This window comes from Echeneis naucrates, chromosome 9 (genome assembly GCF_900963305.1).
Source record: "Echeneis naucrates chromosome 9, fEcheNa1.1, whole genome shotgun sequence".
Classification (NCBI taxonomy): Eukaryota; Metazoa; Chordata; class Actinopteri; order Carangiformes; family Echeneidae; genus Echeneis; species Echeneis naucrates.
The window spans coordinates 19,983,735-19,998,666 of record NC_042519.1 but is presented as its reverse complement, the minus strand read 5'-3'; the positions used below and the strand labels follow the sequence as shown (position 1 = coordinate 19,998,666).

The 14,932-nt window shown below is 43.2% G+C and overlaps 3 protein-coding genes across 4 annotated transcripts in view; 2 read left to right on the top strand and 1 right to left on the bottom strand.

Annotated features, from left to right (window-relative positions):
• The window catches only part of LOC115049036 (isotocin-neurophysin IT 1-like), a 34,462-nt gene that overhangs the window by 3,222 nt on the left and 16,308 nt on the right, over positions 1-14,932 (top strand). The window lies entirely within an intron of this gene.
• Positions 396-5,746, bottom strand: smyd1b (SET and MYND domain containing 1b). Of its 2 annotated transcripts, XM_029510968.1 has the most exons (10): positions 5,462-5,745; positions 4,945-5,121; positions 4,368-4,581; positions 3,763-3,893; positions 3,545-3,583; positions 2,556-2,751; positions 1,681-1,773; positions 1,374-1,537; positions 1,090-1,258; positions 396-689 (listed from the first exon to the last, which is right to left on the bottom strand). In XM_029510968.1, exons 1-10 carry the CDS (start codon positions 5,581-5,583, stop codon positions 525-527), a joined length of 1,470 nt encoding a protein of 489 aa, XP_029366828.1. In that variant the 5' UTR covers positions 5,584-5,745; the 3' UTR covers positions 396-524. The 2 variants fall into 2 exon arrangements, with proteins under 2 accessions (XP_029366828.1, XP_029366829.1); XM_029510969.1 differs by lacking the exon at positions 3,545-3,583 and having other exon boundaries at positions 5,462-5,746.
• On the top strand, positions 8,391-9,927 carry sprb (sepiapterin reductase b). The gene is made up of 4 exons (XM_029511486.1): positions 8,391-8,489; positions 8,566-8,797; positions 8,897-9,184; positions 9,773-9,927. Exons 1-4 carry the CDS (start codon positions 8,391-8,393, stop codon positions 9,925-9,927), a joined length of 774 nt encoding a protein of 257 aa, XP_029367346.1.

Sequence of the window (14,932 nt, the reverse complement as noted above, 5' to 3'; positions counted from 1 at the left end):
GTGGCATAAACTGGGATTTCAGGTAGCTGCCAAGCACTAATGACACCTGCCAAATTAAAACATCCTGCCTCCTGAAAAGGTAATGTGCATGCCCCTTTCTTCTCCGCTGGGTTTGCTTTCATACTGTTCTGCCAACACCAGCTTTTTGCTTCAGACCTCATGCCTTTCCTCGTTTGGTGGGGGGGGTGAATTTCACTTGATGGCTGACGTTCACGCACTGAAGATCTGGTCTCTAAATTTTCATATTGAAATTATTACTGAAGTCTGTACAAGTGACTTCTGTGCAATGGGCAGCCAGTCCTGTGTAAGTTTGCATAGAGCGGTGAAGTGGCTGAGGTGCAGCTGTTGAAAGATGGATGGCATTTACACTCAGACAAGACTTAGAAAAGAACAAGTTTTCCACGTGGCATGTTTTTAATGAAAAGTAACTACAAAAGGGGAGTGCTACAGAAACTGAAGGGACTAGCTGTGTAGAGTCTCGCACTAAAGACGGCAGTTTATGAGACGACTCTGACTGAAGCCAACTACTTCCTGCGGTGGAAGAGGTTCTTGATTCCTTCATCCACAGACTTGGGTTCGTGCATCATGGCCATCGGCTTGTTCTTCAGAGCTGCCTCTCTCATGCTGTGGTAAACATACTCGTTCTGCTTGAACATCCGCAGCTCCATCTCGGTCTGCATCCGCATCGCCTGCAGGCACGTCGGGAGGGAAACATAAACGAACACTCATAAATTTATCACACTGAGCAGGAAAAAAATTTTGAGTACCCTGATTACATAAATCATATTTGATACCACAGCTATTAGAAGCTCCACCAAATTCTCAGCCCAGTCTGAATTTTTGCCCTCGTATTCAAACGTGCAGCGGTATTGAGCTAACACGCTAAATTTTAGGTTTATTGCTGAGTGGCCCCTTTCACGTTGATACATTCATATAAAATATTTACATTATCTTTGGAAATCAGTATCAGTCATTGAACTGTATACTTTTTTTTTTTTATTTATTTTTTTTGGTGGGGGGGCTGCTTTTAGCAGCACTTCAGGAAAGTCAAACTGCAGCTTTGTGTGGAGACTTTAAGGAGTAATTTACCTCCAAGTCTTTGGTGATGGGATGTGTTGGGCCGTGAGTGACCATGAGAATTGCGTAGGCCTTGCAGATCATCCCGTGTCCAACCTCTATCAGTCCAGCCTGCCAGTGGGTCACTCCTGCTCGCATGGCAGCCATACCGAGGGCAGCGTTGTTTGGGTGGTACAGTTTCCTGTAGGGGGGTCGGAGGGGGGGTGTGTTATTTCAGTATTGCACACTGAGCGTGTTCATCATTATTACTGGGTGGAATAAACGCTCACGAGAGCGCTCAGTTTCTTTGTACTCACATGTATCCTTCCACCATTTTGCGGGCGTACTCTGCAGCATCATCAAAGTACTGCAGGTAAGCTTGCACTTCACTTAACGTGCTCCACATCCTCAGCAGATAGATGTGCGTGTCGGCCAGAATGGGCTCCGTTTTCTCTATGCACTCCCTGCAGATTTTTACCACCTGTCGAGAAAAAGAACATTAAAAACTTTAAAAACAGAAAGTAGAAAGCACATTTTAAAAAGGAAGGAAAAAAAAAACCTTTTGGGAAGCACTGTGATTTATTTTATTTTATATTTTTGGAGTTGTAGCTGTGGATACAATACCTCATGGTAGTCACCATTGAGTCGAGCTTTTTCCATCTTGTCCAGCATTTCGAAACAATAATCTGTTGCCTCTTTCACCTGTTCATTCGAAGGCTAAGAGAACAGAGAGAGTGAACAAGTTTTAATGAATGTCTAAAACACTGTCACGGTGACACCTAGATGATAATTCTTATTTTGAGATGACCTTTGACCTATTCAAGTAGTCCATGTCCAAAGCTTGAATGTCCCTTGTTTGGTTTGTTATGGTTTAGTTATTTGACAGGCAGATATCCAAAAACCCTCAATTAAAATGTAACTTATATCATGAAAAGGGGACTAAGAATCTGTTTTGGTTTTGCTGCAGCACAGCACACGCTCTGGCACACACTAAGAGCGGTCTGGCATTTGTTGTGACTGTCAGTACTGGCATGTTTCACAGATTGGTATGATGCCAAGCTACGTCACTCAGTATGATAGTGTTTCTTTTTATGGTGTTTGTTGGGTTCTGAATACTAAAGGGTAAACTATAAGCAGAATTGATTAGGAATTAGATGATGCAACAGGAAACGGATACATTAAGAGCACCTGGTATGTGAGATAACATTAAAATCCAGTTGTAGCCTTGAAGGTAAGTAGCTGATGTTTTTAGGCCATTCATCTTTTTTGACCTCACTGTTTCCCAGTACGTTTTAGTGTACACATACACATCGACACATTTACACACCCAGATTAGAAGCTGATTCCACTGGGAGTTATCTCTGCTTAAAATAGTCCCCGCGGCTGTGCATCTCGTGTTTCCCGCCTGTGCTTATCACCCGTGTCAGTACAAAATTTGGTCGAGAGGGTTTGGTCTTTTTTTTCATCCACTCAGTTCAAGGAAATGCTCGGTGACAAACCTTGACTCCGTCCACTTCTCTTCCTGCCATTTTCAAGTCATCTTTGGTGCGGTTCTTGCAGTTTTCACAAGTGCAATCAAAGAAATACTGCGTTTTCAGCAGCCTTTGTCTCTCCTCTGACACATTCATGTAGTCCACGTATGACACTGTCAGCTCCTCTCCCTCTGCGATTTTACCCAGAGCACGCAGCTCGATCCTGAGGAGGAGAAACACAGTGAAGTACAGACACCCACGCTAAATAACTTAATTCCACACATTATTTATGGTAAAATCCTGCTCCATGGTGTGGCTTTCAGTGCAGGAGATTAAGATGAGAGAATATCAGAGACAATATCTCATCTTGAGCCAAAATTTGGTCATTTAATGTACCACTTTTACAAAATTATATGCACTCATGTTAAATAAGAAGCAGCAGAATTATTCTAGCCTGGATCATTTTTCATTTTGCTTTTTTTCTTTGTCATTTTCTCATCTATTTAATTTAGATTTCCCCTCTCTCACGCCCCAATTCAAATTTTACACGCTTCTGACAAACTTACCAAGCTTTAGTAAATGTTAATGAAATCTAATGACAAGCCCAGAGATTAATTCATTTTGTACATTTGGATTTGTAAAAATGGCATCTTGTTTTGTTATTGCGTGGTGTTAGAGGTAATAGAAACAAAAAAATGTTAGAAATTGCAACATGTGTGTATATATGTTGCTATTTATACATGGACAAAAGCCTGAATATCAGTAAACGGAATTAAATGCGGGTGTTGAGGAAAAAATGATTTGCAAAGAAAAACCCACGCCAGACTGTTGTTAAGCTAAATAAGCACAATAAATGTTAGCGCATTCAAGTAGCAGGGTGACACATTGATGTGAAAACTGAGTCACATCAAACCTACGAGACTTTACACAGGACACTGGTGACTTTTATTTTCTACAACGATGAAGCATTTAATGTCTGTGTAACACTTAAGAAGGTTTAGATTGAGGTAACGCACCTCCGTTGAGAATGAAACATAGTATTCACAGCCGATTGACTGAAAGACAAACAGGAAGTCGTTTTTCACTACAGACAACCTGGCAAACATACATTCACACTCACACCAGCAGGTAGAGACACACACACACCACACAACATTTAGCATTTTAACTTTAAATAATTAAATTCAGCAAAAAGTATTTTCAGCTGTCTTGTTTTTTTTCCCTCCCCACTTACTTGCCGTGGTTGAGAATCACAGTGCAGTTTGGCCAGCAGTCGTGATTCACAAGACACAAATTAGGGAAGAGGCCGACTCCGACCGCCTGCAGACCCCTCTGGTCGCTCACCGTGAAGCCATTGCAGTTGATCTGGGAGACAAAAGGAGGACAATTGTGTGTTAACAAATGCAATTTGGGGAAAATTGAGACATTAGTTGGGGTTTTTTGGGTTTTTTTTTTTGGCCTGAAATTTGAATAGAAACTCATTATCCTCTGTGTGTTAATTCGAGGTCTGATTGGTTTGTGATAGAAAATCTGTGTCAGCTGTCATTCACCAGCCATTGAAAACATCACATGATCTGCACTCCAACCTGTGAAAATTCTCCTGTTCTGTTTTGTCAGCCGCAGGAGGAACATTGCTATTTGCTGCTTTGTCTGTCATTAAACGACAGACAAAAGTTTTACTGAGTATTTTGAGAGCAGATAAGAATGACTAAAAGGTTATTTTGGGGGGAGGTAAAAGTACAGCCTGAAATTTTCCGGTGCTTGACCATTAAAGCAAGAACTAAACAGTGAAGAAAGTAATACATTTTGAATGTAGAGATTTAAGATATTCAAACACACCACTCCAAAAACATGTGAGATGACATCAATCGTGTGCTGCTTGCTGTTCCGGGGCCAGTAGTCCAAGAAGTTGTGGATGTCCACTTTGAATTCCTTCAATTCCTCCTCCTGCATGTCAGTGATGTGGTCCTCCAGCTCGTCCAGCACAGTCAGCTGCATGTCAGAAACAACACTGCCCTCCTTGTCCACTCGCCACATGATGCGGGCCACCAAACTGCAGCCACGGCAAACAACAATGCAGAAAAATGATTGCGATTGTCACGAGAAGTCAGGCACGCATCATCATGACCCACATTGAACGGCCTGTAACGTAGTTTATGGAGGTCAAATAAAGGGACTCGAATACAGTTGAATGCATTTTCCTGTGGGAAATAAGATGTAGAAACAGGTGTCTGTCTTTCAGTTCAGTAAGGAAGGTTAGAACAGCAAACCGGAGGAAAGCAAGTTCAAAACATATCCACGCAATGAGGGACACTGAACAGAAGTCTTTTCTCCAGCTGTGGAGGTTTGTTACCTGCGTTTTGTCACAAAAGGAAAAAAATCGAGCACCATGCAGCGCCTTTTCTCTTCCACTTACCGGATGTTCTCATTTGGTGCTTTGCCATAGGCCTTGATGGCGCCGCACTCTTGCTTGTGTTCAGACCATCCGGCACGCTGGCAGGTTCGATCGCAATAGTGAGCAAACTTGCACTGGCCGCACCTCTGGAGCTTGTCTTGTCTGCGGAAACAGCTGTGGCAAATACGCTCGGCTAAACTACACAAAAGGAGAAGAAAAAATGAAAAGGAAGATGTTTTCGAAAACCACCTTTTTATAGAGTCAAATATGTCGGTTGGATTTAAAAAGCAGTGACTGAAATTGATAGCGTGAAAACCACTGAGAGGCAAAAGTTTACCCCCTTCACAGTTCATTTCATGCGTGTCATGAATGTGAGCTGTCTTATTGTCAATTGTTCCGGAAAAGGTTATGACTCCATGTCACCTTCAGGGTTAGGGTGATAACAGCCCAGTGAAATTGAAATCAGATTGAATATCCTGTTCAACTGCCCACTTCAAGACATCTCCAACCGCATCCACAGCTTCCTTCATCAGCGTACCTGTCAAACACAACAGCTGCCAAGCTGGACTCAGAAAAAATAACATCTCCAGCCCAGAACTCCTTGGTCGCCTTCAGACCCCGCCCCTTTCCAGGTGAGTCAAACACGGCCACGTTGTCCATGGGAGCTGCGCTGGTTTCCCGAGACGCCGGTGAATGGTGAGCTGAGGGGACAAGAGGGGAGCGTTTCTGCCGGAGAGAGGCTAAATACAGCCGACCGGGGTAGTTGAGGAACTCGTCGGCCAATCTGTGCCCGCTGTGTTCTTCAATGACAACTGCACATTCCTCAGCCGAGGTACTAAAATAGCCATCCACCTCTAGAGCTGCACCAAGAGGGACGGAGAGTCGGGTCGGTCGTGACCTGTGCCGTCAGTTCACTTGTCTTTGAACAGGTCGTTCAATGAATCCCACAATCCTCCTGAAAATAAACCGAGCTGCTTGTTCCTCTCTGAGATGTTTCCATTCATTTGAATTTGTTTCAAGCTCCCTGTTAACTATTGTCCTGTTAACTACCCCTGGCTGTGAATTGGTACCCCCCCCTGGTTCTTGGGGTTATTTTTGGCCCTCAGCTGGGGCCGTCTATCAGGAGTGTTTGGCGACGTTGGACAGCTGCATGCTGTTGACAGATGCAGAGCTGATTTACTTCTCCACCTCTACTCTGTTCTGGTACTTTCTGTAACTTACACCTTTTCCAGAGTTTCAACAGTTTCAAATTAGACGAGTGTAAAGAATCGCACAGGTAGCAGGTCCTCCTGCCCCGCTTCGGCGGTCTGGTGGTGCTGGCCATCGCCCACCTGGGTCACGGTGGACTGTGGTGGTTCTCTGGGTTTGATACTTCATGTGGGCCTGGGGAGCCGGGGCCTCTGACCTGACTCTGGGCCCTGGTGATGGTCTCACTCATATTTAGGGAACGCCCACATGCATGTGTGTTGTCACCTGCCAGCTCGCGTTGGGTCACATCGGGAAGAATTGATGAGTCCTGCCTAATCACCACGTACCCCATCTTTGACTCGGCTCCTCTTCTGGGACACCGTCTCCTACCTGGACTCCCATCTCTCCACAGATCTACAGAGATACCTCCTGTTCATCCTCTCTGTCCTCTATTCCCCCCACCTGTATTCACTGAGGTGTAGCACTGCCCTCCCTGCCACACAAAGGTCATTCCGCAAAGGAGCTTCCAGGGAGGGCTGCTGATGGTGACCCACACACACTGAAATAAAACATTTAGTTGCAAGACTATAACTGCATCAATCTCATACAACGTTGTAACCCTGTGGTGTTAAACTATGCGGACAAATGCAGATAAAAAAAAAAAAATGCGTTGGTCCTTTTGTCAGTTCAAGTTGGTTTCTGCAGTTCAAATTCATTCATTTGCTGCGTTATTTCAGAGTCAGATTCTTTGAATGTACCGCCTGGTTAGCACAGTGATGAGTATACCTGCCTGTGATGCGGGAGGCCGGGATTCGATTCACTGACGAAGAACTGCAGCCACAAGGCACTCACTCGTAGTACTGTTGTGCCGGTCCCAAGGCCAGATAAATGGCAGGTTTGTGTCAGGAGGGGGATCTGACGTCAAACTGGAGGAAAATCAATTATGTATGTCGATGGAAGCTGACTTGCCGTGACACCTACGAAAGCGGGGGGGGGAAATTCATTGAATATACTGTTCAGGACACATTGGGTTGCAATGAAAATTACTTTTAATACTTCAATATTTCCAAAAGCAAGTAATCCTCTACCTTTACTCAACTCTTTCTTTAATTTAGTTACTTTCACTTTTGTTGGAGTAACATTCAACCAGGAGGATCTGTATTTTGTCCCCCATTGACCTTTTCTCCATCAGCGTAACATTACTGTCTCGGTCACATACAGACCAGTTTTATTTTTCCTGGAATGGATCTCAGACTGCACAACACCGCCACATTTTATTCCCTGACGTTTGACATAATGACAAATACACTTTAAAAACATCTTCACATTTCCACCCACATCTAATCTCCTCAATTCCTTTGCAGACCAGCCGTCAGATACCTTCTACAAGAAAAGAACAAAATTGAATCCATATAGCACATCAGATTCATGGAAAATCCCTCCCTGGAATTACGATACCCTTAAACCACACCTACATTTCTGTCAGGGGCTTTTTTTCCAGGAGCTGTTTTTGTTGTTGTTGAACTCAGCACTTTTTCATTTCATTTTTCATTATCACACATAAATATCATGAAATATATGAAGGGATCACATCGCAAAGCAAGATCTAAAAACTACTTTGCTTCAAAGATAATTCTCCACATCATGCAGGAAGAGAGCACAGACATTTTTACCAATGTCTATCTGTGATCATTCAAAGTATAGGTTGATATCATTGTGTGTTTTCTCTTGGTATGTTATCTATTTGTGTTCTTACTTTTCCTTTTCTATTCTTCCACAGTCTTCCAAGTTCGCTCTTATTTTGTTTACGGATCTAGAGTGACTTATTTTGTGACTTTATGGAGCTTAAAGAAAGCAAAATGAAATAAATTGTAAGATAATATATGAATGGTTTATTAAAATATACAACTCTTTGTTATGTATAAAAATATAAACGTATGAAGTGCTTGATTTCATTTATACTTAAACGACGCCAGGTCGTAGCGTATATTAAAAGTTCATTAATACTTGAAAATGTCGCAGTCACAGTCCATTTGACATGCATTTCCTGTAACGTGTTACTTACCATTGCTAATGCTGAAGCACAAAATTGCATTAGTGTCGCCTCCTCACGCAGGATATACAACCAGAGCTGTGCTCACATTCTTGTCAGAGCAGGAGGTTCATCTTCTATTTCACTTCGGCTCTGATCCCTCATTGGCTTCCACCTTTTTATTTTTCTTTTCTGTTTCTTCAAATATTCTAGTGACTGTTTAGTAGAAAATTTTGAATTTGACAATATGTCCAGAATCTGCACAACAAACGCCAGGACGCTGGGCCGAGGTCTCTGCATCATCACCGGAGCCTCTAAAGGGTTAGGACGAGCACTGGCACATGAGGCAAGTATTATTTCATTTATTCAACAGATCCAAAGAAAGAGAGAAGGACAGTAGAAAACACTTCTCGTCCTTCCAGGCGGCCCATTTGCTGGAGCCCAGCTCTGTCCTCCTGCTGGTGGCACGCTCCGGGGCGTTGTTGAAAAAGCTGAGGGAAGAGCTGCAGAGCTCAATTGGGCAACAGCAGCTGGAGATTCACTGCATCACTGCTGATCTTAGCACTAAAGAAGGGGTCAATACAACGCTGAAGGTGGCGAGGAAGCAGAAGGTCTTGAATGAAACTGATCACGTGCTTCTAATAAACAACGCCGGTGAGTGTTGAATGTGGATTTTCTGTATCGATGAAGTAGTAGTAGTCAAATCCTACTCAACTCTCTGACCCGGTTCTCTCTCTGTCCCTCTCATTTCAGCGTCTTTGGGTGCCATTTCTGCTTTTGAAAGTTTCACTGATGTTGAAAGCGTGAATTCCTACCTATCATTAAACGTGAGCTCAGCGCTGGCACTTACTGCAGGAATCCTGCAGATGTTTCCCGCCAGACCAGGCCTGCGACGGAGCGTGGTGAACATCTCATCAACATTTGCGCAGCAGGTGTCACCATCCTGGGTGCTGTACTGCACCGGCAAAGCAGCCAGGAAGATGATGTTCAACGTGCTGGCTGAGGAGAGACCAGATGTCAAAGTTCTTAATTATTCGCCAGGTAAATATAACATTTTATCTACTGACCAGGCCCACAAACTAAACTAAAACACCAAATAAATTCATCATTCACTGTAAACATTTAGTTTAGTTTACTTACTTGCCTGCTCGGGCTTAGTGAGGTTTCATTAGCAGATTAAATTTACAAAATTACCAAGTAAACACTTGCTCAAACTTTAAATTTCTCTAAGCATTTTTACTGCTCATCAATTCAACTAAATGTTGATTGTGCGATCGAATGACTGATGTATGTGTGGTCTCTGTAAACTCATCATCATGTAGTGTTGCCTGCAAACATGCACTAAAATGTTCCTGTAAAATGAAGGCTTGATTTATAGGAAGTATGCAGAACGTCTTCCATCGTTATTTTACCCAGAAAATATTCCCAAAATATATTAGTACCTAATCTGGGATCATAAATAACGCTATTTTGGTTCTCATAGCAATTTAGAAGTTGTCAAACTAAGGACAGCCACGATCTAGTAGACAACACATTTTCTAAAATAAGTTAAGAGCCATGGTCTGCGTCTCCACATTTTGTGTCACCAAAGTATTTTCTTAAGCGTTTGGTCTCGTTGGATTCCTTCAGGTCCTTTGGATACAGAGATGCAGGAGGAGATTGAGAGAGTAACAGGCATCGCTTATCATCTGCTCCCCTGCCAGGAATCTGCAGTCAAATTGATGAAGCTGCTCCTGGACAATGAGTTTGCCTCGGGGGTACACCTCGACTTCTTTGACGTGTGACACCAATTTGGCTTTAAGGCGGAACAAAATGGCTGTGCAATGTGATAGTCATAAAGAAATACAGTAACCGTAAATAAACTGTTGGTAGATGCTTTTTTTTTTTTTTTTTTAAATCCGTGCTCTGCCAGAATAGCTCGTTTTTCTCATCTGTACGAACGCTGATGAGTGAAAGCGTTAAATTTATCATGTTGTCTCCTGTTAAGTTACACGTTTGAATGCAGACATTAAAACAGGAGGGTTATGAGACGATTAATGGGAAAATACACTAATCTTTTTGTAGTTTGAAATTAAAGTGAAAAAATTCCTGCTGCGCCTCTTTCTGTACACTTAATGACTAAACTAAAATATAAGTTGTCGTTTATTTGCAGCTACTAGCACTGACCTTCCAGTTAAAAAATGTCTTATCTGTAATAGCTGAGTGTTGAGTTATGTACCACTTGTCAACCTTTTGTGGAGTGAATTACAAAATAAGGCTATTTGCCATACAGCACAATAGATGGTGCTATTGTGACATTTTGGAGAGACACACACAACCAACATTCAATTAATGGGACCTTAATGACTTAAGAGTGTGTTAAGACATCAGGGTGCCTGTTGGAGCAGGTTGACCACATTTTATATGTTTCAAACCTTTTCTTTCTTTTTTCTTACCAATAAATGTGTTACATTTTGAACTGCCTCTTGAATTTTTGTTGCGTGTCCGTGCAAAACACGGGCTTAGGTTTAAACATCCACTTTTGTTTTATGAATTATAAAATTCGTAGCTGCCGCTTACGACACACTTTGTGTGCACTTCCTGACCTGATCTTCTTCCACCCAGTGAGGAGATGTTGTAGCACTCACACCAAAGTCTCAACTAGTAAGTCACTTTAGATATCAAGGCCTCTGCCAAATACATACACGGCTCCATAGCATTATGATTCTGCTTGTTACACCCACTAATACATTAGAAAATAACCTACAAGTGATTTATATGGGGCTCGAATATTATGATCAATGTATGAATAATAATGGCAATAATTGAGGAAAATAAATAGAGTAAAATAAACACTCAAGCATTTTCCATTTTCAAGCGTTATCCAAAGTCTCATCCATCCGTCCTTTCAGTGGGCTGTCTGACTGTAGGCTTTTCACTGTCATGGTATGTAATACAACATGTAATTATGGTGATAGCTGATATTTCAATAATAAAACAACAACAACAACAACACTGCTAACAATGATACCCATTTATTTATTATTGCCTCAAAATTTATGCTACTTTTAAATGTACTTTTAATGTACCTTTACATGGTTCCTGATTAGTAACACGCTGTAGAAGAAAATGTGCAAGCATTACACATTGTCTCACCCTTTCTTTCCGGTGGACGGGATATGACTTCAGGCTTTTTCATACATGATCTTATTATGGTGATCGATGATGCGTGGATGTGCTTATAGCCTGCTGTGTTTAAAGTGCAGAGGCATCCTATATGATGGTGATAACAACAATAATAATGATTGTGACAAATATAGAAAGTAAAATCAACATAAATACACCTTGTGCAATAGACATTAAAAATAAGACAAGCATAATCTGGTGATGCATTCAGTGACAGTATATTTTAGCCACCTACCTTCCATCCATCCATCCATCCATCCTCACTTCCGGGGTGGTGGTGGTGGTGGGGGTGGGGGTGGGGGGGGTACTGTATGTGACTATAGGCTTTTCCCAAAGGGAGACCACTGGATGAATGCCAAAAGGGGGCGTTTGCATCGTGCAGCCGGAGGGGCGGGGCCAGAGGTGGGTGTGTGTCTCTCAGCTGATGCGCGTATCAACCGATCGACTCCATCATCAGCATCCGACGCTGACAGCGGTCGGGGAACAGCATCCCTTTAACATTACCGAGCCACCCCACACCACCACCCCCCCTCCACCCCCCCCCACCACCACCACCCCCACCCACCTCCACCCACCCCCGGTAACATCGCAGGATAATTCAGAGCCCCGGCCGGCCGCGACTGACGTTGCTGTCTTGTGACAATATTGTTTACTGAAGCTGCCATCTTACAAAACCGAGCCGAGCTGCAGAATAGTGAGTAGCCTCTGATGATGGATCGCCGGGATGCTCCAATCGGTAAATCAAAGCTGCTGCATGATCCGCCGCCAATGTCACTGACGCTGTGCATTTCACCGCAGCTGCATTTACAGCAGTCCACATTATCATCATTATCCTGTGCATACATATTTATTTAGATTTCATCTTTCATTTCAACCAGGGTCGTGCGTTTGTGCTCCCCCCCCCCCCCCCCCCCTCTCCCTCTCCTCCTCCTTCCTGTCTTTTATTATTTTATTATTTTATTTTTATTTATTTTATTTTTTTTGTCTCAGGCCTAGCGAGTAATTGTTTGTCGGTTCGGGGCTTGATGCGGATGCTGCTAAAGCCGCCCTTGCCGCGCAGGGATGCAGAGAAAAAGGAGAGAGAGATGGGGGGGAGGAGGAGAAAGGGGGGGGGGGGGGGGGGGGAGTCGTGAGGGGAGGGAAATGAGGCAGAGCAGTAGATAGATAGGCAGCGCATTTTACTACTACTACTATTCACCCGAGTGGAAGTAAAGCTCTAGTAAATGGGCTGAGAAGGGGTGGGGGTGGGGGTGGGGGGGGGGACTGCATGTCTGTCTTACTGTCTGTCTGTCTGTCTGTCTACCTGCTACAGCCTGTGTTCGTGTGACGCTTTGGTGGTGTGTTCAGGTGTACCTGCAGGCTCTTCCTCCTCCTCCTACATCAGTATCACCTAGTTGGGGGCTACAGATTAGGCATCATAGCCCAGACATTTATTTCTGCAAGTACACATGCTTCCTGTCCTGTCACAGCACTGTGTGTGTGTGTGTGTGTGTGTGTGTGTGTGGTCACTTTATTAGGAACATCCATCTCAGATGAATGTGCTCAGTTCACAGTTTGAGGCTCGTAGGGAATGAAGGAGAAGGAGGTGCAGATGGAGGTGTGGAGGTTTTAGGGGTCATCGTCCAGTCTCTGGATACAAACCCGGTACACTAACTGTGGATTCAACTTTTCTTTTTTTTTTTTTTGTCCTTTTTTTTTTTTTTTTTTTTTTTGGGAGGAGGAGGTAGTTTGTGGTGCTGTTGAACTGTGTCCCATCAACCTGAAGGCTGGTTCTGTGGTATTTTCCCCCATAAATAACTACACAGTGAGGTCGGCTGTAGAGGTTCAGATGAAGCGGCTCTGGATGAGCTGTAGGCTGTAGTTCAGCCTCCAACAGGAACAGAAACCGTCCAGAACATCCAAACTGTCGGTTGGCCACACGATTATTTCATCAAAACAAATGTGCTTATGAATGTTCTCCAGGGAACATAACATTTAAACGAAATTATAGTAAAGATGTTACAGTGGAGTTGATAAAATGTGAGACCCGTCAGACATTTAACATTTTGCCTTTGATTGTGTTTCATCGGTTCAAAGAAAACTTCAGTTGTTCAAATGATCTCAGATTTATTACCTCACAGACAACTCCTGGCCTTCGAGTATAACACAGCAGAATGGCACAACAAACCACATCCTCCAAAATAAAAAAGGCTTCCTTCATTTCAGCTTGGTGTCCCTGATGAACTGATCATCTGAATTCCTGTAAATAATATTTGTGAATTTTTTAAAAAATGACAGTGATTGCAGCTTCAAAATTATAATGAACCCTGAAGTGTTAAACAGATTTATCGCTCGTCTTATCACCTTGATGCTTCTTGAAATCTAAAATTTCGAGAATTGCATATAAACTCATTATTGAACTTCAATCACAGAAGATTACACTTTACCATTATTTGGTGTCTCAGCAACCATGTTTATTTATACATATATATATATATATATATATATATGTGATTTCCAAATACATCTGTGTTGAATTTCTGTAATGAGACTTTTATTGTAGTTTGTTCATTAGAGATCTGAGAAAAGTTAGGAAGCTCTACATATGTAACATAAATCATAATAACAGTTGTCTGTAATAAGAATGCTGCTGTATTACCATGTGTGCTTATTATTTGTTGCAACGCTGTAGTTTTGTGTTGCATCAGGTCTGTTTTATAGAGGTGGTTCTTTTTTGTGTCTGCAAAAGAAAGAAAGAAATTAAAAAAAAAAAAAAAAAAAAAAAGGCCAGCAAACAAAGTGAACTCCTCCAGGTCAAAAATGCTATTCCAAACAAAACACAGCTTACTTTTTGTTTTGAACTGGAAAGGAGTGAGTGACGTCTTCAGTGGCTTTAGAGACTGGAGCTCAAACGTCAAAACGTAGTCACGCTCAACTACAAAAACGAAACACCGATTCACTATATTCAGATGCAAGGTTGTCCAGACTGTAACCCTTTCCATTTTTATCATGGTGGGAGGACCACACTGCCCCTGTATGTGGGATGGAATCTATTCTGCATTAGCTATTATTGTATAACTAGCCATTATGCAATTACAATATTGTATAACTCCTTTCGTTTTTCTGTGTTCCTCTAGTGTGTATGCCCCCACTACCTGCATTAGGTTGTGATGACCCACACTACTTCCAAATGTATCTGTGACCCTCCCCAATCCTGACTCCTAACCTCTAATCCCTGACCTTTGACCCCCACTATGGGCAGTGTTGGCAGTGGGGTGGCAGGAGAGCAGGAGTTTGCCATGAAGTCTGTGGGCACGAGGACCACCCTGCCCCGTGCCCCTCCTCTCTCACGCCGTTGCCCTGCCGACCGCAGCTGCAGTGCAGAGCGGCTACCGCGCCCCCCGGCGACTATATCAGACGGGACGGCTTCTAGCGATGAACGAGGGAGTGTTAGTATCGGGACTGGGACCTGTACCGGGACTGACCGGCCCACCGAAACAGCCTCCTCCACCAACACTGAATGTACCATGGCAGCGGCGTCCAACAACAACCAGTTGGACTGTGGCAACGGAGCGGGCAGAAGGGAGAGGGAGTGGGAGAGGGAGAGGGAGAGGCAGCGCGAGAGGGGGAGAGACAGGGACCGGG